Source organism: Coffea arabica, chromosome 7e (genome assembly GCF_036785885.1).
Source record: "Coffea arabica cultivar ET-39 chromosome 7e, Coffea Arabica ET-39 HiFi, whole genome shotgun sequence".
NCBI lineage: Eukaryota > Viridiplantae > Streptophyta > Magnoliopsida > Gentianales > Rubiaceae > Coffea > Coffea arabica.
This window is the reverse complement of record NC_092323.1, coordinates 17,227,961-17,250,729: the sequence shown is the minus strand read 5'-3', so window position 1 is coordinate 17,250,729 and position 22,769 is coordinate 17,227,961. Positions and strand designations below refer to the sequence as shown.

General features: G+C 34.4%; 2 protein-coding genes across 2 annotated transcripts; both read right to left on the bottom strand.

Moving 5' to 3' along the window:
• Positions 1 to 8,762: 8,762 nt before the first annotated feature.
• LOC113701264 (probable gamma-secretase subunit PEN-2) lies at positions 8,763 to 12,969 on the bottom strand. Its single transcript, XM_027221831.1, has 2 exons — positions 12,626 to 12,969; positions 8,763 to 9,256 (listed from the first exon to the last, which is right to left on the bottom strand). The coding sequence occupies exons 1-2, from the start codon at positions 12,948 to 12,950 to the stop codon at positions 9,096 to 9,098; spliced, it is 486 nt and encodes a 161-aa protein (XP_027077632.1). The 5' UTR covers positions 12,951 to 12,969; the 3' UTR covers positions 8,763 to 9,095.
• Positions 12,970 to 15,468: 2,499 nt separating this feature from the next.
• LOC113701102 (ABC transporter I family member 10-like) lies at positions 15,469 to 19,181 on the bottom strand. Its single transcript, XM_027221603.2, has 6 exons — positions 18,992 to 19,181; positions 18,726 to 18,900; positions 18,562 to 18,648; positions 16,825 to 16,950; positions 16,605 to 16,727; positions 15,469 to 15,767 (listed from the first exon to the last, which is right to left on the bottom strand). The coding sequence occupies exons 1-6, from the start codon at positions 19,066 to 19,068 to the stop codon at positions 15,558 to 15,560; spliced, it is 798 nt and encodes a 265-aa protein (XP_027077404.1). The 5' UTR covers positions 19,069 to 19,181; the 3' UTR covers positions 15,469 to 15,557.
• Between the last annotated feature and the right edge of the window lie 3,588 nt (positions 19,182 to 22,769).

Sequence of the window (22,769 nt, the reverse complement as noted above, 5' to 3'; positions counted from 1 at the left end):
TGCAAATGTTTCCTCCTTTGCAATTTGGCAAGTTTGAAATTTAGGCCTTGATGAAATATTTGTAGGCGGACATGTTCTATGGTGAAATTAAGTTAAGGGCTAAGATTGATACTAGAAAGAAGTTGGAAAAGATCAATATCAGAAGGAAATTGAAAGAGATGGTAAATTGTGATTTTTGGTAAAATTATGTTGTTATCTCTTATTATTGGGTTGGAGAAGTTTTAATCAAAATGGAATTGCCAATTGGAGGAGTATTAATTGAAGTGGGAAGGTATGTGAAGGGAGGTGTGTTAGTTGGAGTGGAATTCTTATTTGATGAAAATGTGGTAGTGTGTTTTAAACGTGGACATTATGTATTTTACGAAATAAATTAAATGTAAAATGCTAGAAAAATGGAATAGAAAGTAGGAAGGTGTGTGGAGACTTGTTGCTAAAAGCCTCTTCTCAAATTTATATAGATATAGATAATATAAGAAAAGAGATTGGGTTTGCGACACTTGGGCACTTTCTTATTTTTTTAATGTATTAAAAAGATTAAAAAGGAGAAAAATAGAAATCCAATAGTAGATGTTAGATGTCTCGATTTACCCCTTTCAATAGATGACTTAGCCACGATTGTACAATGTAAGGTATGATATTAGACACATCATTCCTTATGTAATTTTAATATGAAATTTTAACAGTTTTGCAATAGTTTTACTATTATTTTTAAAATTCAAACAGAATAAAGAAGAAAATAAAAGAAACAATAAACTAATAAAGTTAATGAATTCATACATGGAAGATTTCATTCTTGTACTTACAGTGTAATGTTATTAGTGATTACTAAGGATGCATTTGATAAAATTGAAATCCAAAATTTGATATCTCAATCCAAAAATTATTGAATTGTAAATACTAGAATCCCAACGTTTGAGTGTATTCTGCATTAATTGACAAGTGAATAGTTTATTACTTATGTTTTGGAGTAAGGTTTGCCTACACAATTTAGACCTACTTAATTAATTAAGATATTTTAGTTTTCATTTTCAAACATGTCTAAATATATTAAATTTGAATTCATTAAATTTAAATGATGAATTGAATTATCAAATAAGTCCAAGTTAGTGTTTGTGTGTCTCGCTAGGAAAAGGCGAGTACAAAAGAATGGAAAATTGATGCGCCTTCATGTGCTAAAGAGGCGGAAGCGGCAAAGGCGCGATAAGTGGCCTATGCCAGTGAACCGCGTCTTTGAGTTGCTGCTATTAGAGAGCACAAATTTAACACGCTACAACTCCACGCTTTATGCTTTTATGTAGGGCGAGCAAAGGGTAATCTTTGAGCTCAACCTAAAGGTGATAGTTTTTACTCAAATTTTGTCTAACGAATGTCGAATGAGCACGTATTAGGAGGATATTCATATGTTAATTTTTGGAAAAAGTAAGGTAAATTGGGAATTTGTTTAAATATAGGGGCCAATAAATTTAAATTTGTTCATTTAATTGATAAATTATGTGCAAATTAAATGTATTAACTAGTGTCTCCTTTGCAACACATTTTAAGTTTAACTATTAGTAGGGAAATTGATATTGGTTAATTACGTTGTACCCCTTAAACTTATGCCATAGTTAAACTTTGCGCCCCTAACTTAGAGGGATATTGATTTGGGTTTGCTCCCTTTCACAAATTACACATTATAAATTAAGATAACAAAATAATGTGTATTTTTCTTTTCATGAAAATGCCCCCTTTAGAGTTTTTGGATGAAGTTACTATGATTCATGAAATTTGTAATGCTTTTTACATACCTTTCAGTCATTCTACTTCTTCACTTATAAAAGTATAACTTAAATTAAAACATTTTTCTTTATCAACTTATAACTAATTCTCTTCTTTTTTATTAATTGCAAAAAAAATAAAAGAATTCTAAAGCTTCTTCCTTTTCATTTGTTTTGTGTGCTTAATAACCAAACAAATTAAGTAGAAATTAGGTACATAAAGAATGTCGTGTCGATGAATATTTAATCAAGAGTTATGATTATCATTTGATAGCTAATAGTTATGTGTTACAATTAACCAAGTACATTTCAATATTTTGGGTGCTATTGTCATACATAAGCATAGGAGCACGACTACATTACACATACACTTCCCTAAGTTATTATTATATATTTAATCTACGTCAGCTTTGACTTAGAGTCTGTTTGATAACATAAAAAAGTGCTGAAACTGAATTTTTTCAAATATTCAAAAGTTTTGGGTGTTTGATAAATAAAAATTCATTTGCTAAATTCATTAAGTGGGGCTGAATTTGTGTGTATTTTTTTAGCACAAGAACTGTAACTGAATGCTTAATTCTGATAAGAATCAACAGATTTACTTCAACTATCTTATCTTATCTATCAAATCTACCATTATTTGTTAATTACGTTCAAACTTCTTATCTAATTAAACAATATGATATTCTCTATTCAAAATCTTTATCTAATTAAACAACCTCTATTCTCTATTCAAAATCCTTATCAAATTAAAATCCTTATCCAATTCTAGATTTTCTATTCAAAATATTAGATGTTATATGAATTATTAGATCGTAATGTTTCTTTTAATGTTTTCCATAATATATTTCAACTTTTATATTAATTTGATTTAAAAATAAATATTGTCAGTTTCTTACCTAACAATTTTAAGCTAATTAAATCATAGATTCTATTTCTTTTTTGGATGAAAAGATAGAAGGGCAAAATTGTACAATTTGACTTGTTAAGCATTTAGTTATAAATGTTTATCAAACAGTATAAATACGTTCAACATTAAGATTCAGACATTCATATATTTCTTTTCAGTGCTTAAAATTCAATAAATTAATTATTTTAGTATTTAGATTTCAAAATTCAGATTCAGTTTTATCAAACGAAACCTTAGGATGCATTTGATAAAACTAATGTCTGAATCCATTAAATTATTGAATTGTTAAGTATTAAATCTGATACATTTGAGTGCATATCACATTTAGTGATAAGTGAATATAGCTTATCACTTAATTTTGGGAGCAAGTTTTGTCTAGAAAATTCAGTGCCACTTAATTAAATTCAGATGTTCAATTTTTTGTTATCAAACAGTCTGGATATGTTAAGATCTGATTCCATTAAATTTAAATGATAAATTGAGTTATCAAACAGGGCCTTAGACATTGCATTAGGCTTGGACTTTATTAAAAGTACATGTATAAATTTGCTTTTTTGACATGTAACATGCAATTTACACTTGTGTAAACAATTCTTTACCCCTATAATGTATAAAAGATTAATTCTTATATTTAATAATGGTAAGAAAGTCTAGACATATAACAAAGTCTTTAAGTTTTATCATAAGGGTATTTTAACAGGTGTTGAATTGGCAGTCATTAATACATTTAAATTTCACCCAATCAATCATATATATACACGCAATATAACAATTACTACATTTTCTTGCATTTATTAACTTTTCCTAATTGATCTTATCTTTTAAAAAATTTAACATTTGAAGTGCATTTTAACGGGTGTCCAATAGACAAAACCCTTTTTCTTTACACAAAAAAGTTTTGATGGATTGAATTTCAATCATCAATACGAATCAAAATATGCTTCGAAACCATAAGTTGCTTATGGGTTCTTACAAATTATCTACCACTACATTGATGACCAAATTTGTGTTTCTATAACAATGGATTAAAGATCATATCGATCTTTTCTTTTCTTTCTTTCTTTTCCTACCACTAACCAATGTTAGTGGGCTCGAGATGGATGGCTGGACTCCTAGAGCTGAGCAACGGAGCTGGCTGACTATACGATTTCATGAATTATTAGTAAGAGTCAAGAAAGGCTGCATACCGTAACGGAAAACAATGAAAAATAAAGGATAAGTGTTAAATCCTATTAGTTATTATCAATTGATGCCATTAATTCTCTTCGACAAATGAATTATTAATTGTGGTTACAAACTGAATAAACCTGTTATTGTTATGCAGCTAAGCAGAATTAACAGACAACAAGAAAAGTGCTAGACATTCAGGAAATCATGCCACCTGCTTCAAACAGGAAAAAAAAAACCTTTCATTCGCTTAGCTATTTAGAAACGAAGATCAAATCTGGGAAGCCATCTCGCCACACAATTCTGTCCCAGGAAAAAGAAGTTCTAGGAGAAATTGAACAACTAGACCTTGATGCAAAACGGATGCAACGCAACCAGTACCAGTAGTAGTACAAAAGTTAAAAGGAATCAAAAGAAAAAAAAAACATGTAAAATGAGTAAACTTTGCTGGCCAAATCCAGCATACTTCGGAAGACCAGTAATCCATTATGGTGGAAACAAGGATCTTTAGATCAGTATAACCCATGCTCATTTGCTCTTCTTGAATTTGTTCCACTGAACTTGCAGAGTTGGGAGAATCATACACCTCAAGTATTCTAGAGTTGGAATATGCACCAAAGAAGAAGGGGTCTCTTCCAAGAACTGACAGCTTTCCAATACTAATTTCTGGAGATGAGGAAAACTGTCCTCGCATTCAGAGGCTATCCCTTGGACAATGTCCAAGGAAGCTATTTTCATGAATCTAACTTTAGCGAATTGTTCTACTTCCATGTTCCACTTTTCCCCCACAAAGGCTTGCTTGAGTAGTTTGAGAACCTCAAGGTTGGGAAGATTCGCAAGTGCTGATATTTTGCAATATGGCAAGCAGAAGCCCGATAGAGTCAAAAGGGAATTGAAACTCAATCTGGTGTTGCACATCACGAAGTGGAGTGAAAATCAAATTGAGTGATTCGAGTCAACTTAGAACTAGAATCATGATGTTTCCATCACAAGCAAAATCCTTATGGAATTCCAAGAGCTCACATTTGAGCCTGCAAATATTTGGAAACTTTCTGAGTATCTTGTCCACGTCTTTCCAAGAAGAAAAATTCCACAGGAAAAGGTATCTAAACTACACAATTGCAACTAGTTATCAAGATTGTCGGTTGGCAATTGAAAACCAAACTTTAGAAACTCGTCCTTTATGTGTAAATGCCTTAGTTTCCTGAGATACCATTTGGTATCTGGCAGTGAAACTGATGTTAAAACTGTTTGCACAAGAAAAGTTTCCAAATTTGAGAGGTTGCCTATTGATGATGGGATGGAGACCATCTCACCTAGAACTGCCAAGTACTTCAAGTAAACAAGCAATTCTATTTCTCTAGGTAAATCATAACCCAGATGAATTTGGCTTAAATCCAACACTCTTAACAAGTTTGAAGATGCGAAAATGAAACTATGATCACACCAACTTGAATAGTACCTTTCACCATGATTGAAGAACAGTAAAGAGCGTCTGGTGGAAGAAGATAACCTTTCCAACTCCGTAAAGTGCTCTGGCTCAGAGTTAGCGCTTAAGCGGCGTAAGTTCTGGGGAACATTGAAAGTAGACAGTTCATCATACCCCCGTACTAGCAGCAGAAATTTTTCTTCTTTGGCCTTGGTTACACAAAACTCATGTAATAGATCGTGAATTCAACAAGCTTTTACCCCACCAAGGGATATTTGTCTGGGAACCATGACTATGCTTCCGCCAATGAGATCTATCATGTAATCCTTTGCCACATCCTCTGAGCTCTTGAATTGAGTTTTTGGCACAATTCCTTTGGCCACCCATAATCAAATCAACCTCTCGGTATTGTGTTCATGGTCTTCTGGAAATGCCCCAAAATATAGAAAGCAGGCCTTCAAATTATCTGGTAAATGTTTGTAACTCAGCTCTAGTGCAGCTGTGCATTGATCTGTAACAGAAACATTGCTTGAACCCAAATTTTCCACTACTTACTTTCCAACCATCTTGGTCCACGTTAGCTAAAATTCCAGCAAGAATGACAATTGTCAGAGGTAGTCCTTGACACTTTTTCACGATTTGCATTCGAAGTTCACATAATTTTGGAGGCAACTCTTTTCCAGGAAATAACTTTTCTGTCAGCAAATGCCAGCTCTCAACATCAGTGAGTTGCTGAAGAGAATGAGGTTCGTTGTCGAGCTTATCTTGTCGAGCAACATCGTGCAGTCGACTTGTCATTGTCAACAGTACTCTACTTCCATTTGCGTCATTAAGGAATGAGGCTTCCAACCCATTCCTTGCTTCAATGTCCCATACATCATCCAAAACAATGAGATATCTGTTTCTTTTCAAACGTCTGTAGAGTTCTTCACACAAATCTTCTTCTTGTAATTAAAGAAAATTGTCAGGAAGCTTGAAATCAATATAACTCAAGATGTTACTTTCTCGTATGTTACAACTCAAGTTTTAAATCCTCACATGAGTCAATTGATTTTCAATGTTGCCTCATCCTCAAATCCAACCACTACGTCATTGATTATAGGCTTACTTTCTCGTGATGGCCGGTGATTGAGTCTCTTCATAACTTGCGCAACTTTGGCATCAACCTTTTTGTTATCAAATATGTTGAAAACCTCAGCTTTAATGATCTTAGTGTCCTCTGCAATGGTATCAAATGACATTGAAAAAGAATCTAGAGTTTTTCCAAGTCCAACCAGTAAGGACTAAGGAGTCAATAAGAAACTCAACCCTGTATGCAACCTCTACAACACGATCCCAATGTTCTTGGAGATCCTGATCTTCATTGCGCAATTCCACTATTTTTCCAAGAAAGAGCGTAAGAAAATAAGCTCCTCCTGGATTTTTTTGAATAGGATAATTTACAAAAGCAGTTGACCCAGCCTCAGGACTTAAAAGATCCTGATGTTTTCTAGAAGGAAATCAATAAAACCCAACTCATTGTTCCTAGGAAAGTTGAATGATGATGTTTCTGGGCCTTTTTCTGTAACTATTGCCTTGACAAGCTTAATCCTTTCGAGGAAATCAAAAGACATCAGATCCATTTCCTTGACCCTGCATCACAGATCACGGGGGCAGAGAGCTCTCTCGCTCAACCAGCTTCTTCAACTTCCCCTTGAGAATGGCTCTCCCGGATCTTTGTCCCACATAGAATATTTCCAGCAGTTGATCCTTCAGAGAAATCATAAGATGAGTACCAGACTTTAGTCTCTGAAAGATTACATAGGAGAGAATCGATGAAGTCTGTCAAAAGTATGATCATCCTTGTCTTGATAACTTTGATGCAGTAAGGGCTTGGACACAAGTCTCATGGACTTGGGGTTCTAGAGAAATAATCTTCTGCAGTAGTTCTGAAATGCTTTTCTGGATTTCCTTGCGCATTTCATGGTTCAAGTCAAATCGGTGCATATAAGAGAGGCGGGCTGCATTAATAGCAACAGTTTGAATGTAAGTAAATAAAGGCCCCAATTGGCTATCTTCAACGCCCAGCAAGGTAACAAATCTAATGAAGTTTTTCCAGAATTTTAGCTACTCTTCAAGGGCAATTACCAAAGAATCTCGATATTGAGGGTCTTGCCAGTACGACAAATCCACTAGATTCTCCAAGAGAGAGTCCATGAATTCCATCAGGTCATCTTTTACTACTGAAGAAATACTAGACTCCCCTGATGAGCAATCCGAGAAAACAATGTACCATCTGTTGATTTCCTGCTTGAAAGATTCAATGCCTTGTCTTAAATCTTTGCCCAGAAATATCAAAACGTCATTCAGAAATCCATGTTCCAAACCAGTGTAACAAAGGAAGTGAATATCCTGTCCCTTCTTTGAAATGGCATCTTCAATCTTGATCACCAGAGCTCCTAGACTTGCATGGTCAATAGCTTTATTGCTCTGTTTGCCGTCAGATAATAAATGTACATGATCGCTGCCCCACTTCATCACACACTGAAGAAATGTTCTCAGATATCTCACCCCTTCTTCCACGATTCTCAAAGCACGACGTTCCCCTTCTGGACAAAATGTCCTCCACCAACTGCAGATCATCCCAGGCGGAAGAAATACGAGTAATACTACTGTTGGCCATCCACTGAAAGGAAGAACAAGTACGGAACCAAAATGGAATTCAATTTGGAGGTAAAACAACTCCAATAACTATGGCCAGGAGATTAAAAAGAAAAGTGCAGAACTTCAGAATCAGGTGCTTTCTTCTCTCTATATGCATAAGTTGCTAGTATATGCTCACTGCTATCAATGACAATATAATCTCAAACAATGGGCTGAAGGCTGAAGCACAATTTTAGAGATTACTTCAAACAACTATGGAGACGATCTTTCAGAGATTTCAGCCGCTGGCTCAAAGTTGGCCTGACAACAATCACCATATGTTTTTCCAATGCAAGTTTAACAATTCTCATGATCCATTATCTTCCGGGCGAAATTTTATGACTTAGACACATAATTGCACACGTAAACTAACATGGAACATCATTGATATTCAGATAGCCCTTTCTTTTTTTCTTTTTTTTTTCTTTTTAATAATTTTTTTTCATGCAGTGTAGAGGTGAAACTTATGAAGCGGGAAGAAGACGGATGATATTTAGATAGCCGTTTCAAAGAACGATTGGTAAGCATCTATTTGGCTACGGTACAAAATGGACTTTGATTCTGCAGCTTTCCCATGCATTCCAGATGAACTACGCAATACCTTGAAAGTTGAAACCACCTGTGTTTTATCCGAGTAAACGCCCATGGGCACCTTCACCTTATTGACTGCATGGCGGACGCAATAAATGAACAAAGAAAAAAAGAGACTTCAAGGCAGTAACCATGCCAGGAAAGCAATCAGGCAAGGAACGTGCTGCCCCTTATCCATATTATGAAGTATTAATATCTAGGTAATGCATCCCGAAATGAACTGCTATTTGGCCTAAAGCAGAAATGGAGCAGTCATCAGTCTGCAACCACTTGTGTATGCATGCATAAGAGAATTTAACACAAATTTGAATCAGTCAACAAGCCTGAATGGCCATAGTGCTCGCTGTTTGCAATGTTCTCTAACAGAAACATGAGCAGCCAATTGATTGACTTGTACTATGGTGAGAGCCAAGTCAAAAAATATTAGATCTATCAGATCAATAATTACAGCACAACCTTCGATGGAGCTCAAAAGCAACAAATGCACCCATTAGGGTTTAAATCTCTTCAGCAAACAGAAGTTGAGTTTACGGTCTGAGGACTAGAGAAATTTACAAAGTTAGATCCAGCCCGTCAAACCATATCTGTCAGCAAGATTGTACATTACCAGCTGATCCCAGGCATGGCCAAAAAGATGCTCTCCTCCTATGGCAAAGGTAAGAGCCCACGAAGTGAGAAGAACAGTGAACACCACGAACCCAATGGCTGATCCAACAACATCTGCAATAGAAAAGATATGTTCAAAACATAAAATAACAACAGACAAAGATACCAGGGATGAAAGAATATACGTAGAGCTTAATCGGGCTCTTGAATAAACAGGGAAAAAAATTGATTTGAATTGTTTCTGCACAACATTAGACAACCTACATGCACAATTTCATCAAAATCCCAAAATACCCCTTTTGAAACACGAATATAGTGTCTTATTATATCCAGATTCTTTGGAAGGAAGATTTCCTCCCTGGTCTATTTGAGATGTTTGATTGAGCTGAAAGCAGGTAAGACCCATGATCCCAGGGAATCAAAATAAAGGCTGTGATCCTAAGAGGACAATGATAAAGAATGAACAGCTTGTGAACCCTATTACCAAACCAAAAATTTGGGAATTTAGGGGATACTGCAACATATTCCTTCTAAGTATCTTTCTTTCTAAACAGCATGTTGAGAAATTATCGAACAGAAACAAAGAGATGCTCCCTCGTGAAGTTTAAAGCTAGTTGGAAACACAGTATGAGCAGATGCATTGATGTCCGAAGCATCATATGGTAGATATAGAGGTTGTTTCTCCAACGCTTCAACCTCCTTCAGAGTCCATAGATTGGAAGGTCGAATGGGTTACCATTTCCAACCACCTTGCTAAATATTTCAAACCACTTGTTCTGCTTCAACATTTCAGATAATGCTAAATCTAATAGACACTTGACTAAAAGGAAATACAAAATCTTTTCAATAACTCTTGCTTGTTCACTCCAAAATGTTGAAGATGTTGCTCACAGCCTTGATGTTAGATTACTGAGCTCAACTGCATTTATTTCTCTAATCATTATCTGTCTTGTAAAAACTAACAATTGTAGAATTATTTAGAATCTTTTCTCTACCTGGGCTAGATTTAAGTAGATGCTCTAAAATCAAATGAAAATGACTTGACAACTTAGCCGGGACAACTTGCAGAAGTTACTAAACATGTAAATGGAAAAGAATAAAATGGAAGGAATGACAATTTGAGCAGGCAAAGTCAGGAAACAAGACTGAGGGCCAACATAAAATTCTTTCTGGCAGCTCAATCAAGAGGATGGGCAGAAGATAGAGGTCATTAACAAGTTTCTTGCTTTTGAACAGAATATTCAGATTCTAATATTGCAATCAAAGAAGCTGCTTTAAAAATGAGCACACAACTTAAAGCCTCATAGATTGGGATATCAACGAATTATCAGAAGCAATTCTGAACCATTTTTCTTCCATGTAAAACTTCCTATCTCAACCATCCCATTGGAGTAGGAAAAATAGGTTATTTAACCAGAGTACTATTTTAATATTTGATCTGTTCATAAAAGAGAATAAGCATGACGAGATTATGGCATAGAACTCAGAAATGACATAGAAACACAAAAGAACTATATCACTAAAAGTTAATAGAGAAAAAGAAAAGGACTAAGAAAAATAATGCAAGCATAAATTTGAGGTTTCAATTTTCAATCCACTTGCACCAGCAAGAGCTCTGCAAACCACTACATGGATCTCATTTACAAACATTAAAACTATATAACCAAATCATTTTAAAAAAAAAAACACTAACTGTATCCCAGTTCATGTTAAATTCTATTTCACCAAAATACAAAACTGATTCAACTGATCAAGCCCAATTCCTGTGATTTAGCCAAAAAAAGGAACCTAAATTAACACATCATACATCCCCAACCAGACTCTCCACCAATATGATTAGTTATGTGCTTCAAATCTCTGTTCTCATTTATGAGAATCTTATGCTGCTGGTTAACTAACTTTCATGAGTATGTCCTTTGTTTGCTTATGGTTGCCTCTGCTTACAAACATGACTTAAAGCTCATAGAAACTAGTGATAAATGAAAAGAATTTGATTTGAAACCTGTAGCAGAGTATTGGAGTTCTCTAAATGGTAATACCAAAAGTAAATGCATTTGCTGAAAGAGTGAAATCTTTTCACGATAGACCATGTAGCTAAAAACTTAAGCTAACTTGCTCTTCACAGCTTCTTCAGTCTGATAATTGTATAAACCAAAGATACATAAAGAATCACGCACCTTCATCAAACTACTCAAGAAACAAACACGGCATTCTTCTTCACGAATATCCAGATTTAGAGCTGTCAATTCCAATTTTGTATCTTTTCAAAACTAAATCAATTGTTATTATTTAAGAACCTCAACCAATTTATCATATCTCTTACATCCACAAACGAAGCTCAACTCTATGCTAGTCATTTCAAATTCCCAAATTCCAATGCAGCTTTATTCCTTCTCAAAAAGCAAGACCATTCAGAACAATTAATCAAAGATAAGAACCTCAATAATTGAAAATATAGGATAAATTCCAAATACAAACAAAATAAACTCTAAGTGAAACCACCACCTACACTAAAAGTCCGAAAATCCCACTTCCCTTGTTGGATATCACAACCAATATATTTTGTGCTTATTTTTGTTGGCAGAGGTTAAACATCTGACAAATTTTACCTAGTAAACACCAAAATCTAAGCAAACGTGCTCCTAGGAAATCGGTATGCTGTGTGCTTGGATAAGTCTCCACTTCCCACAGTAATCCTAAATAATTGCAGTCATATAAGTGATCATACTAGAAAAGTATATAAGTGCTCATGCTGGACAATTATATCTTGCAATCAAGGCCTAATCACTCCACTGTTTTGAGGTTTCATTTTACAAAAACAGGTTTTGAAGCAGTTCAGCAGCATCAAGTTCTTAAAAAAATGATCTCGGTCAACGCACCACCTAGTGATATAAATTGATTTACATTGAAGTTTAAATCCACCACTTGACACGCAAAAGCCCTGACAGAGGGCATAATTAAGGTTGTTTATAATCAAATGGCATTTCTGCTGATGTTTGCAAACACACATACTCTTCAGTGTACAGGTAGCAAATAGCAGTACATTTTGTAAAGAAATCAGAACAAATGCCCTTCACGATAAATATACAGAAATTGTACCCTCTTTATAAATTAGGGCCACAAGTGTGCCGTTTTCCCTAATTTAGAAAAGAATAAAGTCTCGCTCTATCTACAATCACAACTGAGAATCAACAAGAGAGGAATTAGATGTCCTACATTCTAATCACCTGCCTCCTCCCTGCTTCTTAAATCCCACCCCTCCCATGCTGGAAAAAAATTAGAAAAAAAAAACCAACTAGAGCCTCAAATATAATCAACTGAAGGCCTATGTCCCAGCAAGCTAAGCAATGATTACTAAAACCCAGATACAGATGTCACTTACAGATATAAAACTACAGAAATATCACAATCAGACGAATCAACTTCATTAAAATCACATAAAAATTCAATCTATTATGCTTCAAAAAGAATGAAGGAACTTACAGTAACGAAGCTGTGGGTGACTATGTGAGGTGGGTTTTCTGAGAACAGGCCAAAAGTAGAAGCAATTGACAGCCCAAAGCCATGGCAGCAATAGAAATCCGAATTTGAAGAATTTACGAGCTTGCCCTATTGATTCTTCTTGTGATAACCCCAGTGGTCCATCAATAGTTGGCCATTCAACGTTTCTTCTTCTATCTCTTGATAATGGTGAGATTGAAGAAGTAGCATTACCTTGGCTTCCGGCAACGGTGTCGTCGCCGCCGGCGGTGAGGGCGACAACGGCGTGATCGGGATTGGACGGTGCGTCTGCACTTGACCTCTCCATTGGTTATGAAATAAGTCCTGAAAAGCAAAAACAGAGAGTGGGGATTTTAGCAAGTATTTTGGGAATGGTTAATTGCATTTTACCCCCTTGATTAACATCCAGTTTCACTTTGCACCCAACTAAAGATTTGAATTGTAATAATAACCAGTATCCTTTTAACAATGTGAAATGCAGGCAAATGATCAATGTTTTGGACTAATTCCTATTATGGCAAAACTAAAACATAGACAATGATCGAGCTTTCTTTGTTGCCTATTTAGTTCTTCATATTTTCTTTCAAGACATTTTGATCCTTAAAAAAGCTAATCTGTTTAAATTTTCTATCGTCCTTTCAAGAATTAAGTTGTAATCACAGAAATGCTTAAAATGTTTGAATATGATCACTGAATTCAGGCCAAAGAATTTTCTGATACTTGGCATATGTGCTTGAAACTAGGATCAATTAAACTATGGTCTAAGTTGGTTACAGAATTCTCGAAAAAAAAAAATTCTTTGGAGGAGGTGAGAAGTTTTTCTCAATGGACTTGGAACGAGTGACACAAATGTTAGATGACGGGTCAGCTTTTTCTCAATGAGCCCTGATCCTGTGTCTTTTTCTATTGTTCTGGAATCCCAGGCAACCAGCTCGGCTCCGTCAATTTCTTGCTCTTAATTTTTTTTTTACAACGATAGCATTACTATAACCTATTCTAGTATAGTTTAGGAGGAGGGAAAATCTAACAGATGAAGAATCCTATCGGAAATAGCCATTTCAATTAAGTGGCAATGTGGGAGGTAAGGGTCGCCTTGATCCACTCGAGTTCCCATGTGCCATGCAAAAGTGTATTGGTGCCTAGACAAAATTGTCAGAGTTGACGACTTAAGATTGCCCATAAGTCAGACATGTATGTACTAGAAAAGAGCAAGAACACCTTAAGTACTGCAGATTTCATAGGCATTTTATGCATTTTACATGTAATTGTTAGGCTCTTTGGAGATTGTTTTACAAGAAGATGAAAGATAGTAAGATCAAGTCAAAAAAGTAGATGAAAATGTCTACAGAATTCTTCCATATCTAACTCATGCAACAAGAGTGGTGGTTGCTGTAGGAGTGGATAAGGGGCCTAAAGTTGACACAGTTGGAAGGTAGATTGGATCTTAAACAAGCACTGCTGGTTGATATTTGTGAAAATGGTAGCAAATTGTTGGAACCCAATTGGAGAGCAGCCCAAGGATTAGAATTGGAGATAATACTATGTTTACTTCTCCAAACATATAATACTCGCAGTAAATGACAACCAACCTTTGTGTATGAGGCAAGAATGAAGAGGCTACTGATTGGTGATCAGGGCTGTATTCGAGTATAATGCTTTAGGAAATATTAATCAACATGACTAACAGAATGACTAAAATGGCATAAAAATAACTAAATAATTTGAAAACTACAATACAGAATATCCAGAAGGTCACGGAGTCTACTACATTGAACCGTAGACCTTTTTGAAGCCAGTCAAGTGTTTGTTACTATCCGGACTTGGGGTCTTACACGTTCCAATTTAAATCAATTGTCTAGATCTAACATCGTCGGGTATAAACTCGTACAATTTCAATGTAATCGTAATTTTTATACAGACTCAAATTTTACACTAAAGTTATGCCGGTTTACACCAAATGTTGTAAAAATTAACAACAATTCAACTTTTGAGGCATCAAATCCGTCATTACCCACTTTTTTTTTTTGGGGTCAACTCTGAATATGGGCTCTTCAAAACTCGTGCATGCTGCTTTGTTAGAGTCTATTGCATTTGGTATGGTTCCATCACTGTGTAAGACCCAAAAGTGGGCATGCCTCCCACAAATTTGCCACAATACGTGGCTGGTCTTAGTTGATCATCTCCCTTTACCCCTTCCCCTAGATTAGGCTAGATTAGGTTATAGGACATCTATCGTTACAGGAAAAAAAAAAGAATAAAGCTTGCGGGCAAAAATTGCTTGCTTCAAAATGTTTTTTCGGGGGGATCGATTACCCTAGCCTCTTGTGTAATGTCAAAATCTCTATCAATAAAATGAATAGAGCTTACAAAAAAAAAAATTGGGCAAGTGGCATTGGCCATTTTGACCAAATTGGGCACTTCCACCTATTCTGAATTTTTGTAGTGTTAAAAAAATGAAATAAAAAAGAAAAACACAGGAAAGAGACCCATTGGCTCTCCAATCAATCTCTTTTCTCTCCTAAACCCGTCCCCTGTCTCCCAGCCTTGCTCAATTCACAGTTCCGGCATGAAGTGAATCCCAGCACCTGCAGTACCTTTTTTCCCCCCCTTAAATATCAAAAACAAGGAAAGAAAAGGTACAAACTTGTCCAAATGTTCACAATTCAAAGCCCAGAATCTTTAATGAAACTTCCCTTGTGGGTAGAACACTGCCAAGTGAATTGATGCATTTGCAGAAAGAGAAAGACAAGGAAATTGAAACAGGTAACCAAAAAAAAAAGGGAGGTCTGAGGAGAGAAGAAGCGAAAGAAACGAAACATGGGAGGTAGAAAACAAAATAAAATGCTTGCAACATAAAAACTACTATAAAAGTAATCCAGACAGATGGATTGGTTACAAAATTGCATGCATTTGATCAAGAATATATTTGTTTGATGTAAGCAGCTTGTCTAGCTTCAATAAAACCCCTTATGGTGGAAGGATCACCGTGCATTACAACGTGCCCCTCTTCCATATAAACAGCTCCCTCTGCATACTCGAGTTCTTCCAAACGATGGGTTACCCATAAAGCTGTAATTCCTTCTGAACTAGCCAAGGTGCTTTTAACTGCTTTTATCACCCCAACCTAGAAAAAGTTACCAAATAATCTTGTTCAGAGAGCAGTGTAATTTTTGAAAAACTTCTAAAGATAAAGAATTTGGAAAGAAGGTTTTCTATATGGTATGTTTTTGGAATAGAGAACAGAAAAGTTTTTATCTCATGGCTGTCCAATAGAACCATATTTCTCAATGACACCTATCTAAGGGGTCTAGGCTTGGCCATTGCATTACGACACATCTTGCAATATCTTTTTAATTTTGTCTTTCTAGTATTTCCAGTCTTTTGCAATTTCTACACCTCAGACAATAGTTACTATCCAATATTCCTAATCAATGCCTCTATTATTCTCCTTGGTCAAAGGATAGTAACTCTGATGTGCTCATTGTAATGCTATTTACCTTCAATTCTCTTGTTTCTCATGCTTTTCGCTGAAAGCCAAAATTTACTATGAATGTCTGTCAAGTACAATCTTATACATAACTAGCTTCCTCCCAATTCACTCCTGAACAGTTCTATAATTCAATTTCCCTCTCAACTTCTCTATTTTTTTCTGCAACCTAAATAAGAAATATTCTGTAATTTCTACAAAGAAAATAGATTCAACAAGAAAGTTTTGTTTCTTTCATTTTAACCATAGAAACAGTTTAACCTTATAATTTATTTCAAGCAAACCATATCAGAGCCATGTACAAAAGGGATGATTTTTGGTCTTCATGGAAAGGCCAAACAGACAAGAAGTATCTCTTTGTCCCTTCACCCAGACCTCATTCAGTTTATGTTTCTGTACATAGGAAGCATCTTCTGTATCTTAGTGGCGGTACATATATTAACTTAGATAGTAGGTCCAGAAGATGCAATGTACCTGATCGGTATCATCCAGAAATGTAGTTAACTCATCAAGTAACAATACTTTACATTTCTCTGCCAAAGCTCCAGCAATAGCAACTCTTTGTTTCTGACCACCACTAAGAGTTTGAACTGGTCTCTAAGAAGTACAAAAGAAATGCAACATCTCTTAAGAGCTGCTGCAGATTGGATACATATACATGGTTATTTACAATAAAGACATCTCCACGACTTACTTGCAAGTATTCATACATGCCAACAGCGTCCAATGCCTTTTCAACTCTGGATGTAATCTCATCATGGGTTAAGTTAAATCTACTTAGACCAAATGCCACATCATCTTTGACAGTAGGCATCACCACCTGCAAGCAAAGTAGATTTTGTTCTTTGACAATTTGAAATGTATCTTGTACTTGTCCTTTTTCCTTTTTTGTCAAATCACGTTACAAATTATTCAGTATCTATCAAAGCATCAAATTCTAATAGCGGGTAACAAGAAATATATTCATCTAGGAAATTAGTACTCATAGCTTTGTCGAAAAGAAACTGTATGTAATACCCATGCTGAAGAACAGACAGCAAATAAAGAAGAAAAATCAGATGCTCCAAAATCCTGTCAAAGAGTCCTCCTTCATTCAGCAAGGAGTTACCATTACCATGAAGCAATGATGCACAAACCAGCTACTTCAACAGAGACAATTTATTTAGTCAAAGATATTATCACAAAAGAAATTATTCATTGCATTCTATATATCAGTTCAAGAACCAAACAAGCCAAGTCATGTTGTTTAAACATTCAGAGGTTGAATGTGATGCCAGTCAGAGAATGTCTATTATTTGTCTGTGAAGAGGCTAGCCACTTTGTAACGCTAGGAGACACTGAACTACAAGTCAAAAGACTCAAAACTATTGTTAACCCAAAAACAAATGACATTAATCTTATTATCCAAAAAATTAATCTATCTATCCAAAGACTTAGAGTGATAATGCATTTAGTTTCACGTGAAAGGCCATCAAGCATTCATCATGTTTACTTCAACTTTAACCAAACTAGACATACTACTCCTACATCATTAGCTATCTATACTCGTAAACTCTTCCTATTGGATGGTAAAGGATGGCTCACAGAAGAAAAGGAAAACTCATTTGCATGGCAGATGATGTTCCAATGTAGTATAAATACATATCCTCATTGAACAACATCATCGATATCACATAAGCACCAACTTTAGGGTATCCAAACATCATGAATATCCTATAAGCTCATTGCTAAGGGACTGCAGAAGGACTTCCAATAGTAGTAGCTAGTTGGTAAATAGGAGACATATTTCAGGACCAACACCTTGAGAATGAGGACTCTCAAGCACAGTATTCACAAGAACTGATGAGCAAAACTTACATTACCAAACATTAATATGAAATAGTTTTTTAGTGAACTCAAGACTGATTTTCGCAAGCCAAACCAATCCAGAGAAGCACAAACACAACTAATTTTTGTCTTTCTTGGTACACCTAACGTCAACCACATTGGTAAAAGCCACAGCAAATTCATCCCCAAACCTAAACTATGAACCAAGACCAAGCAATAATTTCAATTTTTCTCAATTTCACAGTATATCCAATCCCACATGCTTCGATGAAAATAATACAGCAGCAGACTATAAAAAGCAAAATGTGAATGGCTCATGACACCCTGACCATTCTCCCTCACTCGATTGATTAATCATCACTTCCACCATGCAGCCTAATTTAAAACCTGGAGTTCATCAAGCTGCAAACATTTTAGTCCAAGATAAAGAAAACAAAATCATTTCTTTCCCTAGGCAAAGATTATTACATAATGTGAAAAACGTCAACATGCTATTCCTCAATCAATCCTTCAACAGCAACCAAATTTTAACTTTGAACAAAATTTCCAAAACAGAAAAGAAGGACAAACTACAAAACAAAAAACCAGAACTTCATCGACTCACCTGATGGTCAGGATTCTGAAACACAAAACCCCTAGGCTTTTTCACACGCAAGAACCCTTCACTTGGAGTCAACAAACCAGCCAAAATCTGCAACTTTAACAACTCAAAACCCAAATAACAAAAATAAAAGAGTACAAATTTTTTGTCTGACAGTTAGTAAGTACTTTCAAGAGGGTAGATTTTCCAGAGCCATTAGGACCAAGAAGCATCCAAAGCTGCCCGGAAGGAATGCTAAGGGAGCAATCTTTAAGAATTGGTTTCGACTTCCCCTGCTTTGTGGTGACTGAATAGCTCAAGCTCTGACATTCAATGGCCAAATTCTCGACCAGCCCACAACTTCTGCAGAAATTCCAGACACCAGAATCAACTATCAACAGAAATCTTCCTGGAGCTTTTTGGGGTTTAAGGGAAAGTGGGGAGAAGAGCTTACCTGGAGGGGTGAGAATGGGGGATTGGAAGCAAGGGGAGTTGGAAGGCAGAGGAACCAGTAATGGAGGATAGATTCATTTGGGCTCATTGCCGGAGAATTTACAAGAAAAGCATATTCCATTTTTCATATATAATCTGTATAAATTCATTTAAGAAAAGCATATTCCATTTTTCATATATAATCTGTATAAATTCATTTGGCCTTCCAACTCCCTACTCTATTTTTTTTAATATGCATACTAGTAGAATTTTGAATTTTTTTAAATTATTAAATATACCTTCATGCTTTTTAAATTTAAAATGCAACAAGTTCCTCCATTAATATGGAAATTTGATTTGAAGTTTATTCATGAAAGGTAAATAAAGATGAAATATCATAAGCCCTAGTACAAGTAAAAAATTAAATTACAATTTTACCCTTCAATTAAAGAGCATCCACAATGCTATTACATCTTGTGGAGTGTAATCCACATATCACGTCAGCATTCCACTTTCTCCTCTTTTATTACACTTTTACTCATAATGGATTACACTCCATAAGGTGTAATAACATGGGTCCACAATTAAATCAAATATTTATTTTAATAATGCATAACTCATATCCCATAAATAAATAAAGTAATTTTTAAAAATAATTTTGTTATTTTTAAAAAATAAAGTACTAACTTTCATTAAATTTTTTATTTTCTAAAAATGATATTATTAATTTTTAAGTTTGAATAATATATCTTTTTCTATCTTTCAAAAATAATATATTGTTTTTTTAAAAAAATAATTATGCAGGAAATTAAACAAATATTTGATACCTCAAATGCGAAGATATCATAATAATCCATACTTAATTAATAATTCGGCATGTAATTAGTTGAACTCCATAACATAATATTACATAATTTAAATCAAATAAAATACAAATAATAACAAAATGAATACTAGAGTAAAAGAAATAATAGAGTAGAATAGTGAGATATGTTTTAAAAAAAGTGTTGTGTGTTTATATAGAAGGCTAAAATCTAACCGTTGGATATAACCGTTAGAAAGCTAAAATGTGTTGTGTGCGGGCAAATTTACCGTTGAAGCTAAAATTGGATGTAACCGTTGGTAGCTAGAATTATTTTACATTTAATCATGGATCCCACCTTCTAATGGATTACACGCGTCATATCCATGATGCGCGTAATGTCTATGACACGGCTCCAATGGGAGACCGTGTCATGGAGCGGTGTAATGGAGGGCCATTACACCCGCGCTGTGGATGCCCTAAGTAATATTGACTTAAAGAATCATATAAAAAACAAAAAAAGGAAATAATATCCATTGGTCATGAATTTGAAAAAGAATCAATAATGGTATTATTCTTGAAACCTATATTATGACATCACTAAATTAAATTCAAAGTCATACTAGGCTTTTCAAGTGAAATTTTTTTAATTAAAAATTGACATTTTTGATTAAATAAAAACAATAGTAATAAATATAACGCCAATCCTAAAACCTCCTACATTCCTTATTTCTTACCACTCCATCCAACCCCTTTCTACAATATAGATATAGATTTGATCTAAAATCGATTCTAATTAGATTTGAATACGAGTGTAAAACCCAACTACAAAGAATAACCTTAGGTATTGTTAACAATTTTGTGCATTTTTATTATTTTCTTCGTATGTAAATTGTTAACACTACTATCACTTTTATATTCTAAATCTTTCTTTATTGTTATTATTAATAGAAAATTAATAAATTGTTTCATTTTATTTTCACTCAACTACAATCCATCGTCTCCATTTACCGCATAATCATCGTCCTTGGCTGGCTGCAGTCTAGTTCGGCTCAATCCAGACCATGCCATCCATTGTTAAAGGTTATATAACTTAGTTTGGGCTCCGTTTGGAATTGCGGTACTTTAGGTAGAAAGTACTTTTAGGTGTTAAAAATATTTTAAAATAATTTGATGAACATCATCCTATAAAATTAGAAATAAAGCTTCCGGTGTGAAAAGTATTTTTAGCAAAAACTCAAATTTAGTGCTTTTAGAGTAGTTTTGTTGATTTAAAAAAAATAAATTTAATCATTTTATCCTACATTATAAACTAAATAAAGAGATAAATGTTATGAAACAATTAAAAGTATGGATGTCCCTTTGTATTCCCAAGAGGATTAATTCTTGATTTATGGATACATTATGTATAGAAGTTACAATCCATAAATCTATTCATGTAGTGGAAGAACCGTTTCATAGGTTTCTTCATATTCTTGTAATAGTGGGTGTTTAATAGGATTGATGTTCCTTTAATCTTGTAGTACCTATATATAGAGGTACATTGACACCCTTTGGAAAAACTTTTGTATTAGTTGGAATAATAAGAATCTCACTCTCCATTGCTCCACTTCTTTCTCTACTTCTTTCTCCAATATTTCACTTGATATTATAGTACCTTATTTTATTAGTTTTATAACACGTTATCAGCACGAGTCTCTACTTTTGAGCAAAAGGTGAAAACGGAGCCTCTACCTTGAACAAAAGTGAAACACAAGATTTTGCCGAAATTCTGCCCGTATTTCTTCAAGTAACTTCTGAGGTAAATTTCTGACTCACAAACTTATTTCAATTTCTTATGGCTAATATTTGAATTATCACAAAATACAAGTACCTACTGTTGAGCAACCACTAAACACAAACATATATTGTTTGACATCTTTGAGGTAATATTTCTCCTTTTAATTCTACTTATTTATCTTTATAATTATTTGTTATAAATATTTATATTCTGATGCATTGAGTTTTGGAGATGCTATTACAGAAAATCAATTATGCTTGAGGATTCACGTGTTCTTTGAAATATTTAAAGAAAAAGATTCGATCACCTGAAGATGGTCGTTCTTTAACGAAAATATTTGACCGCTAGAAGATGGTCATTATTTCAAAAGCCTGGTATGATAAATTTACCTGTGGCTACAAGAGCATAATTATGCAATTTTCAGAATTACTTCTCAGTTGAAATTGTGTCGAGAAAATTTTACTCATAAGATATATTGAAAATGATATTCTCCACAATTAATTTCTCGAATATGCTCCTGTAGTAACAATATTAAGAGAAATTTTGAGAAGTATTTTGTACTTATTGCATGCTAATTCTAGTCCATTCCCAGAAGTGAATGCGACTAAATTTCAATTTATTAGTTATGGTTGTTGCCATGACTATGATTCTGGTAAATATATATTTTACCATGACAAGAGAAAAAGTTACCACTTAAAGTGGGATAATAATGATAAGGACAAGAAAGTATGAATCCTGAAGATAAATGTATCGAAGTACATATGAGGAATCAAAATTATAATAGCATCTTCACATGGCCAATTTCTTTAAACACCCTGAAGGTGTATGATGCTTAATTTAATTTATGATAGTAATTGACTTTTCTTCCTGAAGAAGAAATGAATGTTAAACATTTGGGATCAAAGGATTATGGTGATGATATTTGTCCCATAAGAATTATGATGACAATGATATGTGTCTCATTAATAAGTGCTACTATATACACTATATTCCAATGAGAGAGACAAACACAATCAGTGGTAGTGTTTAATTGATTGAAAACTCCAGAAGAGCCACTACTATATTTCTCCCTGTAGGAGAAAAGTTTATCATAAATAAAGCACTACTTTTTACCATGTCTTGAAAAATTTATTGAATTTGAATATCCGTTGAAATGGATATCAAATTGAGACATTAAATGAGACAATAATAGAGATCATGTTTAGAAATCAAATGAGA